This window comes from Triticum urartu, chromosome 5 (genome assembly GCF_003073215.2).
Source record: "Triticum urartu cultivar G1812 chromosome 5, Tu2.1, whole genome shotgun sequence".
Taxonomy (NCBI): domain Eukaryota; kingdom Viridiplantae; phylum Streptophyta; class Magnoliopsida; order Poales; family Poaceae; genus Triticum; species Triticum urartu.
In genome coordinates, this window is record NC_053026.1 from 342,124,530 (window position 1) to 342,141,687 (window position 17,158).

Genomic DNA, 17,158 nt, shown 5'->3' on the forward strand with positions numbered 1-17,158 from the left:
TCGTAAACAGAAACAATCATGCCTTCTAGTTCTAGAAGAAAGTATGATTTTGTGCCTTAAAGCGTAAGAAGAAACAGTTGTGAAAATTTGCATTGCTACTTGAGAATTTTTCAAAAATTGTACTAAATAACATAAGTTTAAATTGTATAATTAAGTGCTTATCTTGAGTTATATTATATGATTTCTTTCAAATGTTAGGGCCTCATTTTACTTTTCGCACCGGGGCCCCAAATTTCTGGAAACGGCCCTATGTGTGGGGAACCCTACTACCCTAGTGCTTTGGGATCAAGTAGATCGAATACGGTACCAAAATCTAGATTGGTTAAGAGCGCACAAAAGCCTGTTCTAGAGAGCAGGATGACAGCATTATTCATATGAACAAATACATAGAATGCAGGTGAAAGGGGGCAAATTGTAAGGCGGTTCTATAGAAACCAAGACATGATCCGAATGTGAACAAAGTTCAACAGGGGGGTGATCTCACAAGCCATTGAACACTGTTATTTTATTGCTGATTAGTGAGTGGTTGGCGAAGAAAAGTAAGAACTAGTGCACACACAAAAAAAGGCACATCTCAGAACTGTAATTCACGTGCCAACTCGGAAACTATCTTTCCCGTGATGCAGAGGCAAATCCACTAAAGTATCATCAGTGGCAACAATTCAGCAAGCAGCAACTCATAGCAATGCAGCATAAACAACATTTATACATAGCAGGCATGCTGGTCCTCTACTGAACAACCCAGTCTGAAGATTGGTCCTCTACTGAGCATTAGCATTGTAACATCTTAGGTTTCCCCCTGTTTTTCAGACGGCAGGACGAGTTCCTTGCCTGGCACAATTCATATCATACAGTTATAGGTATTACTGAACTCAGGGACGGCAACCTGAAGAAATACATACCGATTTGAAGGGCATAAATGCAGCTGCTCCAGCTGACATTTATTTACCACATCAAAGGTGTGATCAGCTTCCGGTACACCACCAAATTTAGCTTTCAAAACAGCGGTTGCAGACAGAACGGAAACATTTATTTGTTATTCAAGAGACCCTACTTCTCAATAATTGATGAGGGATTACAGCTTACTCCTGATAGAGGCTCCCATCCAATGTGATCAATGGAGGTGAAATGAACTGCGAACGGAGCTTACCAACAACACTAGGAACATATGCCATCTACATATCAAGTTATTAGAATGCAGAAAATGTCTAGGAAAAAAGAACTTTACAGCTTGCACATGAAATGGTCTTGGAAGAATCCACTAAAAGAAATCAAATTCAAGATAATTGTCTGGACCTTTCTCGGCTGACGGTGTTGCCTTCTGACTTGTCGAGGCTCCTGGCCGAGGGATTTCAACTGGCTTGGGGATATCTGGAGGAGTAGCGCACCTTATCAATGCCCAGTTAACACCTTCAAAGAATGGGTGCTGCTTTATTTCTGTGGCTCCACGTTTGTACGCCAATCGATGCTGTGGCTCCTTGATCAGCAACCCCCTTATGAGATCCCTTGCAGCAAAACCCACAACAGGTGATTCTGGGAACCTGAGGGGCTGGCCAACAACATTGAATAGCGTTGCCCTGTTCCCTGAACCTTTGAATGGAGTCTTGCCGAAAAGAAGTTCATACAAGAATATGCCAAAAGTCCACCAGTCCACAGCACTCCCATGCCCCTCACCCTTTATGATCTCAGGTGCCAAGTATTCATGAGTGCCAACGAATGACATAGACCTTGCATCTGTGGGCTCTGCAACAAGCTCAGGGAGCGGTCTGACCTGGGTTGCCATGTCTGCCTTTGCCTTCTTTTCCTTCTTCTCCCTCTTGGACTTGGAGGAGAAAAAGCGAGGAGAGAAGCATGTGGTTGTCGTAACGCAAGCAGGCTGGATACAGGCTGGCTCAATGCACACCGGTTGTACACAATAAGCTTGATTGCCCTTTTGGTTAGGATCTACACCAGGGTTGGAAGATTTAAGAAGTGTAGGGCTCACATCACAACGAAGGGACAAATCAAAATCTGACAGCATGATGTGGCCATCTTCTCTCACAAGAACATTCTCTGGCTTGAGGTCCCGATATATGATACCGAGCATGTGCAGGTATTCTAGAGCAAGAAGCACCTCTGCTACATAAAACCTGTACAAATATTTTAAAGATAAACATGAGTTTGTACACTTAACACTGTTTGTTAGTACCTAAAACCATCACATGATAAAGAATGTTATGTAATTGCTGAACATGTAGCGCGCCAAGCCTGTGCGCCAGGAAATGTACCATAGGCACAAGGTTGAGCTAGAGATCAGGGTGCAAGTGGGACGGGTTGCGGGCAGCCCGCATCCCGCGCTCTAACCCGCGAGCGCCCACACGGGAGACACGGGTCGTCGTATGCGGGATAGGCAGGCCGCCGCGGCGCCGCCAGCCCGCCATCTATACGCACGTACGCATGTGTGCGCACTGATATGCATGTAGTATCAAAGTTTCTCACCGACTGATACGAGCTGATATTTCTATCTTCCGACTGCACGTATTGCACGAGGAGGTCCTTCAGGTCAAGGCCAACGTTCAACGGGAATAGCCAGCTCGGCTGCGGTCACGGGAATAATGACGCATGCGTATAAATATACATGGACACAGGCAAATTGCGGGCACCGCCAGGACATACGCATAAACCCGCTTGACTTTTGCGTACAGCCGCGGGAGCCCACTTATGATGTGTTTAGCGGGGCTGCGGCGCGGGATTGGCGGGCAGCCCGCGCCGCTTGCACCCTTAGCTAGAGATATGCCTTTTATCTCTACTTTAGTTGCCACCTTTCAATTAGCGATTCGGTTGGTTAGTTCCATATTGTTTGTATTTTTTGGGATCTTTGATCAGCTTCTCCCTATATCTAATGGACTTGCCCATGAGGAATAGATCAACCAATCAAGAGCACTACAATGAATCATCCCGGTCTTAATCTCTCCTATCCCTAGAAGCCACACTGTCCCTAACCTACTGGCAGTAGTTAATCCGGCATGAAAACAAGGCAACATATGTTAAGTATCAAGAATAGCACGAAATGCGACATAACTGTTTTCGTAAACAAATGATCGGATAAAATAAATCCAGCTATATCAAGAAAAATTAGGAGATAAACTATCAAAAGAGTCATTTCAAGAAAGAGAAACGAGTTCCTTTTAAACCATCCATCTGTCTAACAGCAGATAATAGTGAAAAATAGAGAGGAAATGCATTAATCATAAGAAACTCAACACTAACCACAAACAATATTAATAAAAACCGCTGCATACAGAAGTGGGGGAAAGGGAAACTCGCAGAAGACATGAGTACATGTGCAGTTGTAGTTCAAAAAGTGTTGAAAGTACACTACATAGTACTCCCTCCGTCCCATAATGTAAGACGTTTTTTGACACTACATTAGAGTCGAAAAACGTCTTACATTATGGGACAGAGGGAGTACATCTCAGACATAATAAGGAACAACAACAACAAAGCATGATGTCAATAGGGCAGAAGGACAGATTGTAAGTTTGCATAAATCCTAAAATACAATTAAGATTTGTAATTGAGCATGCAATGTTGCCCTAGACCCTAGTTAGTACCTTGAAAGATGAATAGTGTAACTGAATTAGGCATCAGATACACATATACATAAGTGAAGAACGTACAAAACACAATGGGTATTACTACGCTGCAACATTTTATGTGGGTACAGAAAGTAACTCCCCAAACAGTAGGAAAAATGAACACAAACAATATAAAATACTGTATAGAAAAATAAAAATGTTACAGACATGCTGAAGGTATTTTTTTCATATGCCTTTATTCAGACAGTTGATACGGCTTAACCATTTAAAATATGCAGTTATGTCCACTCCAAAGCAAGCTTCATTAAATAGACTGATAAAAGAAACAAAAAGTATATTCCACAGTACAGAAAACACTAGTCTCTCATGAACAACGCACCCAACTGAAGAACGTTTCACTTAAGACTTCAAGTACATTGCCATAAAAAAAGTAAATCTATATCACATTACCTTATCACATTATATGTACCTCAAGGCCTATGTTACCACATACTCCCTCAGTTCCTGAGAACAAGGCATACATACTTTTTGCCAAAAAATTCCTAGCCTATAATACCCTCGTTTAATCACTACTTTTGCTGAACGGATCACTTAGATCACGGCTACATTAATTGCATGCAGTTACAGCTCCTTTCAAGATTGGCTCCACTATTACCTCACTCCTCGCGTCCAAAGAATCGTTCCCGAACCCACAAGAGAGTAATTTTCCAGGGGTAAGTTGGGAAGCTAATTTTGACTGTGGGCTCTCCTTGGGGTGGGCGCTGAGAAATTTACGCCCAACTCATAGGAACGTAGGGAGTATTGGACATGGATGTGTGGTCGGATTATTTATATAGATTAGGGATTCCAAATCAATGATAGAGGTAGCTACAAAGCATTTATTTTAGCATTACAACTTGTAGTGTTCGAGAGCAAATATACCCAGTTCAGAAGACAAAAGCCTAGTGTTAATCATAGTTTGGTTGACTACTCAGATAATGCAAGCACGGGATAGGAGCTGATAAAGGAGAAATCACTACACAGTAATCAATGTTGTATTTAACAGGTAAGATCCCAGGAGTCTAAGTACCTCAAGTAAAAGAAGTGGCATTTACAGAAGCTCGTCCATTAGAGGCGCTCCAGATAATTTGGAGCATTACTGCCACTTCTAGTGCTAACAAGCCTACTACCAACGACAAATAATACGTGCCTACAGATTTTGTGATCCCTAAGATTTTAGATATATGAAATCGCTCTGAAAATTATGTTCTTCTAAATCCAAAATGAATCCAGCAACAGCAGCAATTAAAATTTCCAACATTGCTTGCTAACAGTAATAGATAAGTTCCCCAGTTAAAGAAAAATATAGTTGTTAACCATAGAGGCCAAAAAAAACACAATACTGTTAAACCTAATAAAATACAAGAGGACCATACATTCCATGAAATTGAAATCAACAATTGAACAATAAGATAAAAGATATAATTTGTCACCACATCTTGAAAGTTGAAAGATCTTCAATTTATTGTACTGACCCAGTTGTATTAGTAGACAACTAGATGATTTATAAGAACGGATAAGGATTGGTTGATCATGAGTGTGATAACATTTGCATATCTATCAGTACAATAAGTAAATAGATAAATAAAGAGAGAGAAGACTCTTACTTGGCAGCTTGTTCGGGGAAATACTTCCCAGGCTGTTTCTGCCTTAGGGTATGCAGGTCCCCTCCAGGGCAAAACTCCATCACCAAGCATGAGAATTTATCAGTCTCAAAGTGGGTGTACAAAGTCGGAAGGAAAGGATGGTCCAAGCACTGCAATATCTCCCTTTCAGTCTGGGCTCTCAGAAGCTTTTTGCGGCCAGCTAGAGACGCCTTGTCCATGATCTTCATAGCAAAGTAGCATTTCGTGCCACTAAGCTCTGACAAGTAAACACTGCCAATGTCACCACAGCCAAGCCTCTTAAGCAGCCTGAAGTGACTCAATCCTAGCGAACCTTCTTTGGTTCGGATCACCTGAATCGCCTCCCACCTTGAATCATTGGACTTGTGAGGCTTGCTAGCGCTGCTGCATATACTGCTACAGGTGCTATCATCACTGACATCGCTGCCAGCGCTGGCCCGGTAAACGCTGCTCTTCCCGCTCTGGACCAAATCGGCGTGGCCGCTGACCTTGGTGCTGCCGCTCGCCTTTGTCAGGCTGCTTGCACCGTCGCTGTACTTGGCAGAAACGGAGCTATCCTTGACGCTCCCTCGCAGCGAGCTCTTCTCCGCATCTTCGTCTTCGTCCAGTTTCACAGAGCCGTCAACAGAACTGCAGTCTTTATCTTGTTCTTTCACTCCACTGGACGTGGCCACATCACCTGGGGGAACTGCTCTCGGTGAGGCAGGCCCCGATTTGCTTGCTCCCCCAATTAGCTCCTCGGACTGCCTCCGAGAAGGCGCCGCCTCGGACGACTCGGCGGCGCTTTTACTGCATTGCTTGTCATCGACTATCTCAGCAACGGCCTTGGACGCCATCGCAACAGGGAGCCGACCAAGAAGCCCCTAACGGCGCCGCCATGACCCTCCTCCCATCGCCGCGGCGGTCGACCGATCAATCAGCGGCCGGAGCGGTGAAATCGAGACCTATCATCACAAGGGTTCGCCCCGAATTAGATTCAGCGAAAGCGATGCGGGTCAGCCGCCTAGCGAAACCGACGACGAATCGGGAACCAATAATTGCCGAATTATTAGCCGGATGGATCTGGCCGAGATCGAGAGGATCCCCTCCTCGCGGGGGGGAGTCGGGCGGGGGGTGGGAGTGGGGAGGGTGGGGTCTGCTTACTGGTCAGCCGTCGCGCCGTGGGAGCTCGCCGCCAGCGGGGCTGGGGAGGGGATCGAGGGGGGGCGCTTCCTTCGGCTTCGGGGGAGGTGGCTGGCAGCGGAGGGGGGAGGACGAAATGAAAATCAATGAGAGAAACCTAATAAGGAGAAAAAAAAACGAAATGAAGAAGAGAATCGGAAAGAAAATGGAATGAGGGAACGGATTGACTGTGTGCCTGGCCCACTTGCCGGGCTTGAGTGAGAGTGAAGACTTTCCCCCTTCCGTTTACTGGATTTGTGACACTTTTCATCGTAAAATATTTATACACTTCCTTGCCGCATAAATATTTTGAGTGAAAGTGAAGATTTTCCCCCTTCCGTTTACTGGATCTGTGACACTTTTCATCATAAAATATTTATACACTTCCTTGCCGCATAAATATTTTTTCACTCTTTCGGAGATGCTCACACAGACACACATACCCATTATAAAAACACATACACACACCATATCTTCGTGAGCATCTCAAGATACTGACCAGGCATATCATGTTAAAAGTTAACAAAGTCATAATATAGTCGATGGGAATGTCTCCTCCCACCAAACGAATATCGCCGACGAAAGGACATTTCCCTCTCTAAGTGATTTTGAAGTAGATGACAACGCAATTTGTGGTCTAATCGTGTGCTTGAGCAACACAGGTATATTTGAAAGTGGTGCAAGACAGTTAGATACCCCTCTAAAAGGAAAAGAGCAAAGACGGTGTTTCGACAATTTCATTTCACCAAGACAACACCAACATTAGAACGAGCGCAGCAGTCAACACTACTGCAAAGAGCCACCCCCTCCCCGAGTCGAATCTTACTCCCAAGACATGACTTCAAGAGGGAGCGCGACATTGAGTATCATCCTAAAAGACTTGAATCAAGGGTTTGCGTTGAAGCAAAATGGGAGGGGCAACAAAAATAGACCTCCATAATGCATTTAGGAAGGCAGCGACACCCAAGGGCGTCACCGTCACTAACATCGACCAAAGTCGAGCCAGACTTCAGCCGACAGCCTCACCATCCCACACCCAAGACCGACTGATCCACCTAAAGCACCTGTGAATTGACCACCCGTCATCTACAGACCTAACAAGCCCAATCTAAAGGCAGAGGAGCCACGGCAGATCGGCCACCACCAATCCGGGTCAGATAAGCCACCACCGATACAGGGCTAAGTCAGGGCGTGAGGAGGGCCGGAGGCTAGCAACAATAACTCCCAAGGAGTCGCGTTGCGCCACCTCGCACAAATTCGTCGCCGTCGAGGGTCGAAGCCGAACCAAACAGAAGAGGGAGAGCAAGGTGACCGCATGACAACACCCACGATGCAAGGCGCGTCGGCGTTGCCGACGAAGTCCTCACCACCGAGTAGCACATCTCAGGAAGGTGACCAATGACGAGAGCTCGAGTTGTTCAAATCTTCAAGAAAAAGCTTGATGGGCACCGCCACCGCTGTCCTTCGTACTAGATTTGCTCGGTTGTGTCACTCGATGGTAACAAGGAAGGAAGGAGGAACAACGTGGCTAAGGGTTTGCTACCAGAGCCGCCGTGGAGGCGACGCGGGAGTTGAAGTGCAAAGTATGGAGGAGTTGTGCATGTAAGGTTATGATCTATATGTATCTATACATGTCTTTTTCAATCGGACATGGAGTATTTGCTCTCGAGCTCAAATGCTCCCTGGAGAATAGTAAAATATAAAAAAATCAAAAAAAATTATGGTAAACTTTGACAAATGTTTTCTATGCTTGCAAGTTTCAGCACGAAATGATATTCGCGGAAGTCATCGCAAAAAAGCAAAATCGATGTTCCAAAAATGCTAGTTTTGAAAACATTTTGCAGTGCTGATTTTGTTTTGTTTGTCACGCCTTACACGAATGTCATTTCGTGCTGAAATTTTGTAAGAATACAAAACACTTGTCAAAGTTACCACAAAAAATTAGAATTTTTAAAAAAGTTAAATATTTTTTTATTTTACTGTTCATCAAGGAGCATTTGAGCTCGGGTGCAGAATAGGACTTCCGTTTTCAATTCCAAGATTCTAGCGCGGGAGGGTGGGGCGATCTCACTATAGACTATGGTAATAATTATGTTAGATTATGTACTATCAAAAGTTGCTTGATTTGTTTTTTGTGGTAGTAAAGTTACTCGAAGCTATAAACATTATACTTAACATCATCTTATGCGAGGAAGATATCAAAGTAGTTAGCTAGGAAACATCCACGGCGGAGAAAGATGGGTGATAAAACATATTGTTACGCAAATGGTATATTTATTAAATTAATTATTTTGTCACTGGTGCAGCAACAGCGCATCACAATCAACCATGACTTGCAACTTACAAGGTCACAAGTTGCATGCTTAGGCTCCCGAATTATTTGTACCAGCATTCATTCAACAGTGTTTGCTCCATGCCCAAGCAGCCGCCCTCTTGAATTAATGGTCATCCATTCACACGTTGAAAGCAATGTATATCCTACTCCCTGTGCACTCAGAAAGTAAGCATTGGCAACCTCCCTTGAAGAACAAACCTTACACGGTTGTTGAGTTCTGTATATTGGATATGAATCCCTTGTAGTACTCATGGACAAATGCAATGGATGCAACGTGTACCATTTATTAGGATCACCCTTGCACATCTAAATATCTCAACTGTCAAATCAGCATCCAAAATGTTGAACGAAAAATAACATAGGTCAGGTCAATGGACGTGACTAAGATTTTAGTGGGGGGTTATGTTCCAACCGATAACGAGTTGTATGTGATGATTTCATCGATCTTGAAATTTCACTTATAGTACACTTATTACGTGTGTCCTTTAAAAAAAAGAAATCGGTACTCAGCTCACACATGAGGAAAAGAAGCAGTGAAGATAAAACTTCAACGTAACACAATAGTATCAGCTCCGACACAGGAGCTCCAAGAAAATAAACCTTGATTCTCTGTGCTTTGGATCCAACTACCCGTCATGGCCTTTGTGAAGAGTAGATTTTCTCTGTTGGTAGAGTTGCACTTCTCCTAGCACCCATCACTGACCATGTAGCATCACCACCTCTGTTGGATTTAGAAGGAGTATTAGCATAGAATGGGAAGGATGTGAAATCGGTACTCAGCTCACACATGAGGAAAAGAAGCAGTGAAGATAAAACTTCAACGTAACACAATAGTATCAGCTCCGACACAGGAGCTCCAAGAAAATAAACCTTGATTCTCTGTGCTTTGGATCCAACTACCCGTCATGGCCTTTGCGAAGAGTAGATTTTCTCTGTTGGTAGAGTTGCACTTCTCCTAGCACCCATCACTGACCATGTAGCATCACCACCTCTGAAACCACCAGGAAATCAAATCTCAACTCCAGAAGGATGCTAAGGTACCAAGGATGCATGGAATAATTATTATGAAAAGTTACATTGTACATTCCACGGAGATTTTGCTGTCAAAACCTATGACACAAAATTAGTTATATGTGCTTGTGTTAGGGTATGCTTGTATGGGTCAAGAACTTTGTATTATTTTGTGATTTGAATACAAGCATACCTCCCACAAAGAAATAGTACCTCACAAACAAAGTAAGATAAAAATAAAGTTACTCAGGAAAAAGGCATCTAACACAAAATTAGAACCAGGGAAAAAACTACAAATCTGTACATAACCCAAAAGTCACTCAGGAAAAAGGCCAAAGAAAGATTTCACGTCCACTATAAGAAAAGACAAATGAACTAATTTTTTTTCCTGAAAGTTCATGTTGTTATCAATAAGAAGACCAAATCATGTTGTGGGTAACCAAATTCAACCTCATGCGTTCGGCACTCAGGAGCTATGCATTCCAAAATTACGTTGATGTAGCAGAAATGAATGTATTAACATGGGTTAGTATGATAAAACTTCAACGTAACACAATAGTATCAGCTCCGACACAGGAGCTCCAAGAAAATAAATCTTGATTCTCTGTGCTTTGGATCCAACTACCCGTCATGGCCTTTGTGAAGAGTAGATTTTCTCTGTTGGTAGAGTTGCACTTCTCCTAGCACCCATCACTGACCATGTAGCATCACCACCTCTGCACCAGGAAATCAAATCTCAACTCCAGAAGGATGCTAAGGTACCAAGGATGCATGGAATAATTATTATGAAAAGTTACATTGTACATTCCACGGAGATTTTGCTGTCAAAACCTATGACACAAAATTAGTTATATGTGCATGTGTTAGGGTATGCTTGTATGGGTCAAGAACTTTGTATTATTTTGTGATTTGAATACAAGCATACTTCCCACAAAGAAATAGTACCTCACAAACAAAGTAAGATAAAAATAAAGTTACTCAGGAAAAAGGCATCTAACACAAAATTAGAACCAGGGAAAGAAACTACAAATCTGTACATAACCCAAAAGTCACTCAGGAAAAAGGCCAAAGAAAGATTTCACGTCCACTATAAGAAAAGACAAATGAACTAAATTTTTTTCCTGAAAGTTCATGTTGTTATCAATAAGAAGACCAAATCATGTTGTGGGTAACCAAATTCAACCTCATGCGTTCGGCACTCAGGAGCTATGCATTCCAAAATTACGTTGATGTAGCAGAAATGAATGTATTAACATGGGTTAGTATGATAAATAAGTTGCCTTGCCTAGCAAATATAAACTAAGAACATTACTCATGTGCTTAGCATATATATATTCTTTAAGCTTAACTTCTGAATGTATTAAACTTTAACTACCTCTTCACAAAACAAATACACCGAGTTAAGAAAGTCGTGAAGACCTTGTACCTGCAAGTATATTATCAAATACTAGAAGAAATAATCAAGTTTGTTGGATATCCAAAAAGAAAATGCCAATCAATAGAACAGCAAGTTGCTATGTTATCAAAATAACAAGAATGGGCTTGAAAGTTCAGAGGGGGTGTAAAACAACTTTTTTTCAATGTTTCAGCATTGAAACTGGCAAGGATGAGCTTGCAAGTATAGAGATGAAATACTACTCAAAATTAAAGACGAATGTCCCTTGCAGAAGGAATCCACGATGACTTGAAAAATGAGGAATACACACAAATTTTGTTGTTGATGGTACCAGCATGTTCAGAGTTTGTGACAGCGATGTTGATGGACTGCACATTCGACTCCTCATTGAGATTTCTACAGCACTGAATCTGAATGGTTTGGTCACACAAAAACACATTTTAGCAACATATTTTAGGGGTTGTTTGGATAGGTGGTACATAGAAAACGAATTCTCTATAAACCAGGAACAGAGGCTAACAGAATAAAATCTCGTTTGGATGCTCTAACTAATTTGCGTTTTTGGAATACTTGGTTTTCAGAAACCTCAAAATCTGCGTTTATAGAAAAACGACTATTAGTCGTTTTTGTAAAAGCTTGATTTGCATATACTCCATCGCAACTAATCGGCGTCCTCCAACCTGCCACGGCATGGCCGACGCCGCGTCACATCTCCGCTGCCTGATATGATACTCCTCGTGATTCGTCCTCCAGCCTCGGCTATGGCCATGAACGCATCGACGTGCCGCTGTCTGGTAGGGATGCTCCTCGAGTAGTCGTGCTCGTCCTCCGGCCACGACATGGCCGTCGCTGCGTTTGCGCCCAGGATTCCGCTGGCTCGCAGCCGGAGCTAGGATGATGTATCGACGCCATCGGTGATGTGCGTCACCTGTGGCATGTCACCGGCTGGTCGGTGTATATAGAGACCACATACGGGATGGCGGCCAGGAGCGCCCCGACGGCGACGGCACCCTCGGCGAGCTCCTGAAACCGCATGGTCAGCAAGGGCGCGCGCGAGCTCATGCTGGACAAGGACGACTGCACCTCCCTCGAGTCTCTCGACATGTATGGGGTACATGGCACGTAGAACACCGAGACCTAGAGTACTTCAGGCGAGTACCCAACGCCCGCGATGGTCGTATACGTACTTGACTAGTATGAGCAGAAGTGAAGCACGTACTGGCGGCTGCGCGTGGAGTCGTCCAAGGTCAGTCCAAGGGAAGGCGAGTAATGGCGTTGAGGGACCGAGGACCGAAAACAGAGGAGGAATGGATGTTGGAGCTTGCGTACCGTCTCCAATGGCCAAGTCGAGGAAGCAAGAGAGAAAGAGAAAGTCACGGCAAGAGTATTTTATCGAGGGAAGGTCACGGGAGGAGTCAGAACTCAAGAGTAAGCCAAACATATTTTTCTATAAACTGGTTTTACATAAAATAATTTGTAAAGCCGGTTTTGCTAAACATCAGCTAAAAACACGTTCTGTATAATCCCATGGCTAATCTTTGTTAGCCAAACAACCACTTAGCACAACACTTAAAACTTGTAAAAAGGGTTGTAAGCATGTCATTCAAGAACCAAAAAAACATTGGAATTGGCAACCTAGAAATATGTGTTTATCAAGAATAGACTGTTAGAGCAATTGTGTCTTCTTGATTCCTCATTTATATTTGTAGTGAAAGAAGCTTGCGTGAGTAAACTGTAAATAAGACAGAACATTGAAATTGTTCTTTGGATCATTATACACGACAAACGACATGAGTGTACTTGTACCATTCTGATTCTACCTCTATTTGAACTTCATATGCTGCAAGAATACGTCAGTTATTGAAGTATTGGTTTACCTGAGAACAAGCAGATTTGTGATCATACTGCGGCATGGCAGAAATAAAATTAGTTAAGAACGTCGCATTGATTTACCTCGCTGTTGTAACCACAATTGGAAGCGCCCCCAACCACATGAATGCATTCAAATTGCAGTTTCTTGCTACCCAGCAGCATGCCGTCACCCCAATTCGCCTGAAACAAAAATTCTGCCTCTTTTTTTACAGTAATTCAAAGAGCTTTATTAAATCAAGGCGTTCCCAAAACAGTCAGCCAACAGGCTAGTCACTGGGAAGCTAGGTGTCTCATCGAGCCAGCACTCAGTCACACTCAGCGTGCAAGCATGCTTTGCACACAAATGTGCCGGAACGTTTGCTGATCGATTTACATGAAGTACATCAAATAACGAAAAATCGCTAACTAGCTTTCCAATTTCTAGTAAGATAGGGGCCACAATTGAACGAGAATTGTGACGATTACTCCACAATTGCACCATCTCTAGGCAATCCATCTCCATGATGACATGCGTGAGTCCACGAATTTTGGCAAAGCGAGCACCATCACGCATTGCCAAAGCTTCCGCGATGAGTGGGTCAGAAATACCCACACGTGGTTTACACGAAGCTCCCAGGAATGCAGTGCTCGAGCATGCGACACCACCCGCACCACTGCAATTTTGAGCGAAGTTGATTGCCCCATCCGTCGTGATCTTAACAGTACCCGCATCCAGAGGCCTCCATCCATAACCTGGGAGTATTTTGGTATTACTCCGTGGCAATTCCAGCAATGCAAGCGACTCCTTGATGGAGCGCAAGGAAGTAGCAGGATCCAGGCCCTTTTGGTCATGTTTTAACCTGTTGCGTGAGTGCCAAATAGTCGACATGATGATGATAATTTCAGCTCGGTCCATCTCTGCCATTATAGGATCACATAAAATGCCCCTCGCCCAAGAGCTAGAGTGTAGTCTGGGCAATCGTATATCAAATCAAGCATATGCTTCTTACCAAAAACTCTGCCTCTCAAAAGTGTAACCAGAGATCACACAACTGAAAATACACACACGCACACAACATCCTAGAATCACCAGCAAGCACATGGATCCAACCCAGGGGATGGGGTGGAAAAGGACCTCGAGCGGGGATGCCACCAGGGACGAACAACGTGTTAGAAACGAACTAGAGGAGCGCATAAGGGAGGTTTCGGATGAGAATTTTTTTCGAGCGGGATCAGGAGAGCGATGGGATCGGGAGCAAGGAGGTTAGGGTGAGAGCCGTGGCCTCTGAACGGTGGAGATGTTCTAGATCTCCGTCTTTCGTGCTTAGTACTCTGGAAGAAGAGGCCTGCCGTAGCCGGCAAAGGTTCGCGGAGAGAGCAGCCTCGCCGGGAAATCTGGTGCAGCGCCTGTTTTAAAGACGGCACCAACACGAGACGTGGATTTAGATCGAGGTATGAGAGATACATTTCTCCTCCCGAGTACAACTAAATGCAGAACAGGGCCCGTCATTTCCCCATACAGAGGAACTTCGGCTTGCAAGTAGAAATTTTAAGTGTGCCATATTAAGTTTCAGAGGATTCACAAAGAAACCGGTTCAGCTCTCAACCGGAGTATGTTTTCAGAATACCGGAAACATCACCGTTGGCGTTAGAACTGACTTCCATTAATTCAGAAAACTGATGCATGCATTTTTTTTTCAGCAACTACTTTCTTTCTCCCTGCTATAATAATCTCACTCAGAGATAGAAAGGAATTTTGTTTTGAACAGATTGATGAACTTATCAGTGTTGAGAGTAAAAATCTGAATTCAGGATGACTCTAGCTCTAATTTCAGTTTAAAAGACTGAAATTGCTGCCGTTATATGAGAAATGTTACGATAGGCCAATCACTAACATCACATTCACGCAAGGAGTAAAATCCAACTTTATCACAAGAACTCACAAGCATAAGATTCTCCCTGGCGGGCAGATAATTTAAAAGCTCAGACAATAACCATTGTACCATGATAGCATGCGATCTACTTCAACAAAGTCTTGCATAACAAACACAGGGTGGGTATCATAATTCAAAACTGTAGCCAAATTCTACTACCAAACACGATTGCATAGAGGGGACTTCAACTGATCAGAATTCAGCAGGAACAGTTCCGGCAACCTGGTCCAGATCACGCCTTCCCTGGGAGGTGATGAGCCTTCCACTGCAGCACAAAGTGAAGACACAGGATAAGCAACCTACAACCAAATAGAATTGAAGACGGTACCACCACAGGAACACAGGGAAGCCACAAGATTACCCCTTGGGGTCGACATCAATGATGCCCATCTTCTGCAACTCCTGGAGGATGTTGCGGGAAACAGCACCGCTGCTCTTGCAGAAGTGCGGTGGGCGTGAACCGTTCCTTTGACGGCCACCGTAGATCTTCTGGAAGCCGCCGATCCCGATTCCCTGCCTCAGGTAGATCTTCCTTGCCATGGAGGCTGTCATGATTTGAAATGGCAGGTAAAAATCAGAGAGTGGCAAGGACATCAATACTACATGTGAATAAATCAAGTATGCAACCAGGCAGAAAATATGTACTCACCAGCCCTGATGTAGTACCAGTCAGCATCAGAAGGTGGCAGCTCCTTGAACCTTGCAGTCTTGACAATGTCAACCCACTCTGGAAGCTCCATCTGCATAACCATATATTACAATTTCAGTGCTCAGAATACAAGCAGGCAATGCAAGAAGGTAACATGAACTAGCAATAACTGATGTGCCATTCTTATAAATCATCTAGGAAGTGAGTATCCGTAGAGCGTTGCAAGTTGAATCAAATCAATATTGTGGTGTGTGCATCTGTACTGGCATTGTATGTAGTAACACAAATCACTAATGTGAGTACACTTGCTATAACAAAGTATTGCTAATTGCATGACAAGAAATTTCCAACGCTCCCTAAACAAACATATTTAGGATACCGAAGAAAGTTGAACCGTCTAGACCACACTCAAGTAAATAACATCAGATAAGTCACACTAGCTAAGAGGTGAACGCTAAATAACATTCACATATGGGAGTGGACAGGCAACAACCATAATACCATATCTTGAGTACAAAGGAAATCCACCAGCTGCAATAACGAAACCAACATATTAATGTCCTTGTCGGATCACTCGATCTTGGGTACTAGCGCGGCATATGAAATCGAGGTAGACTGCGGAAACGAATCGTGATCCACGAAAATTAAAATAGCTACAACTAGCCCTACGATGCAAGAAATTTCCACCGAGGCGGGCGTCGTGCACCTAACGAAGCAGGACTATTCAGGATTCATTTGGAAACGAACGATTGTACGCTGGACCGCATATGAAATAGCGAGGCATGGCGGTAAGATCCTGACAAGAGGAGGCCTCCCGCTACAAATCCCCAAAAGGAAGCTACCCTAGCGACGGATCTAACGAGAACTGAATTGCGTTACCTTGCCGGAGCGCTTGAGGTGCGCGGAGTAGGCCTTGACGAACTCGTGGGGGTTGACATCCTTCACGGTGCGCGCCGTGGAGGCCGCGGTCTCGGCTGCGGGAGCGGGGACGGTCGCCATCCTGTGCTCTGGCCGGCGGCGGCGCTGTCTTCAGGAAGGAGGGAGAGGTGTGCGCGCCGCTGCGGCTGCGAGGGCTAGGGTTTTTCTGGAGGCGGGGTGCGTGAGAGCAGGCGGACGGGAATTTATACTGCAGAGGAGCTAGGTTATGGGCCGTGTGATGGAATGGTGGGCTAGCTGGGCCATCAGGGTATTAGGGTTAGTCATGCTACGTGGGCCAAGCTGAGGTCGCCTCGAGATATAACACTAGAATTTTCATGATTTGTCTCAAAAAAAAACTAGAATTTTCATGATTGTCTCAAAAAAAATTAGAATTTTCATGATTGCTCTAGAAGGGTATAAACTGTCCCCCAAAAACTACCTCGAGAAAATGTTGCATTTTTTTTAACACAGTACGGACGCAAGCGATCATACAAACGCGCATACACTCACCCCTATGAATGCACACACGCACACTCTACTCCTATGAGCACTTCCGAGAGAAAATGTTGCATATTTTAGAGGTAAATTACATAGCATATGATTCCTATGAATAAATTGTCAACAGATACACTTAAGCAGTTTCATTAAAGCACTTTTATTT

At 43.9% G+C, this 17,158-nt stretch overlaps 2 protein-coding genes across 2 annotated transcripts; both read right to left on the reverse strand.

The window, feature by feature from the left end:
- Positions 1–1,008: 1,008 nt before the first annotated feature.
- On the reverse strand, positions 1,009–6,544 carry LOC125508921 (serine/threonine-protein kinase D6PK). Its single transcript, XM_048673729.1, has 3 exons — positions 6,386–6,544; positions 5,225–6,186; positions 1,009–2,129 (listed from the first exon to the last, which is right to left on the reverse strand). Exons 2-3 carry the CDS (start codon positions 6,076–6,078, stop codon positions 1,262–1,264), a joined length of 1,722 nt encoding a protein of 573 aa, XP_048529686.1. The 5' UTR covers positions 6,079–6,186; positions 6,386–6,544; the 3' UTR covers positions 1,009–1,261.
- An 8,353-nt stretch (positions 6,545–14,897) lies between these two features.
- On the reverse strand, positions 14,898–16,699 carry LOC125508922 (40S ribosomal protein S19). Its single transcript, XM_048673730.1, has 4 exons — positions 16,459–16,699; positions 15,580–15,670; positions 15,292–15,475; positions 14,898–15,195 (listed from the first exon to the last, which is right to left on the reverse strand). Exons 1-4 carry the CDS (start codon positions 16,576–16,578, stop codon positions 15,123–15,125), a joined length of 468 nt encoding a protein of 155 aa, XP_048529687.1. The 5' UTR covers positions 16,579–16,699; the 3' UTR covers positions 14,898–15,122.
- Between the last annotated feature and the right edge of the window lie 459 nt (positions 16,700–17,158).

Bases quoted from the DNA above. Each gene is read 5' to 3' on its own strand.
- LOC125508921 (XM_048673729.1), bottom strand. From the start codon at position 6,078: ATGGCGTCCAAGGCCGTTGCTGAGATAGTCGATGACAAGCAATGCAGT. The intron at 2,130-5,224 runs GTAAGAGTCTTC...ATATTTGTACAG, and splicing joins TTCCCCGAACAAGCTGCCAA to GTTTTATGTAGCAGAGGTGC.
- LOC125508922 (XM_048673730.1), bottom strand. From the start codon at position 16,578: ATGGCGACCGTCCCCGCTCCCGCAGCCGAGACCGCGGCCTCCACGGCG. The intron at 15,671-16,458 runs GTAACGCAATTC...ATGGTTATGCAG, and splicing joins ACCTCAAGCGCTCCGGCAAG to ATGGAGCTTCCAGAGTGGGT. The intron at 15,196-15,291 runs GTAATCTTGTGG...TTTGTGCTGCAG, and splicing joins ATTGATGTCGACCCCAAGGG to TGGAAGGCTCATCACCTCCC.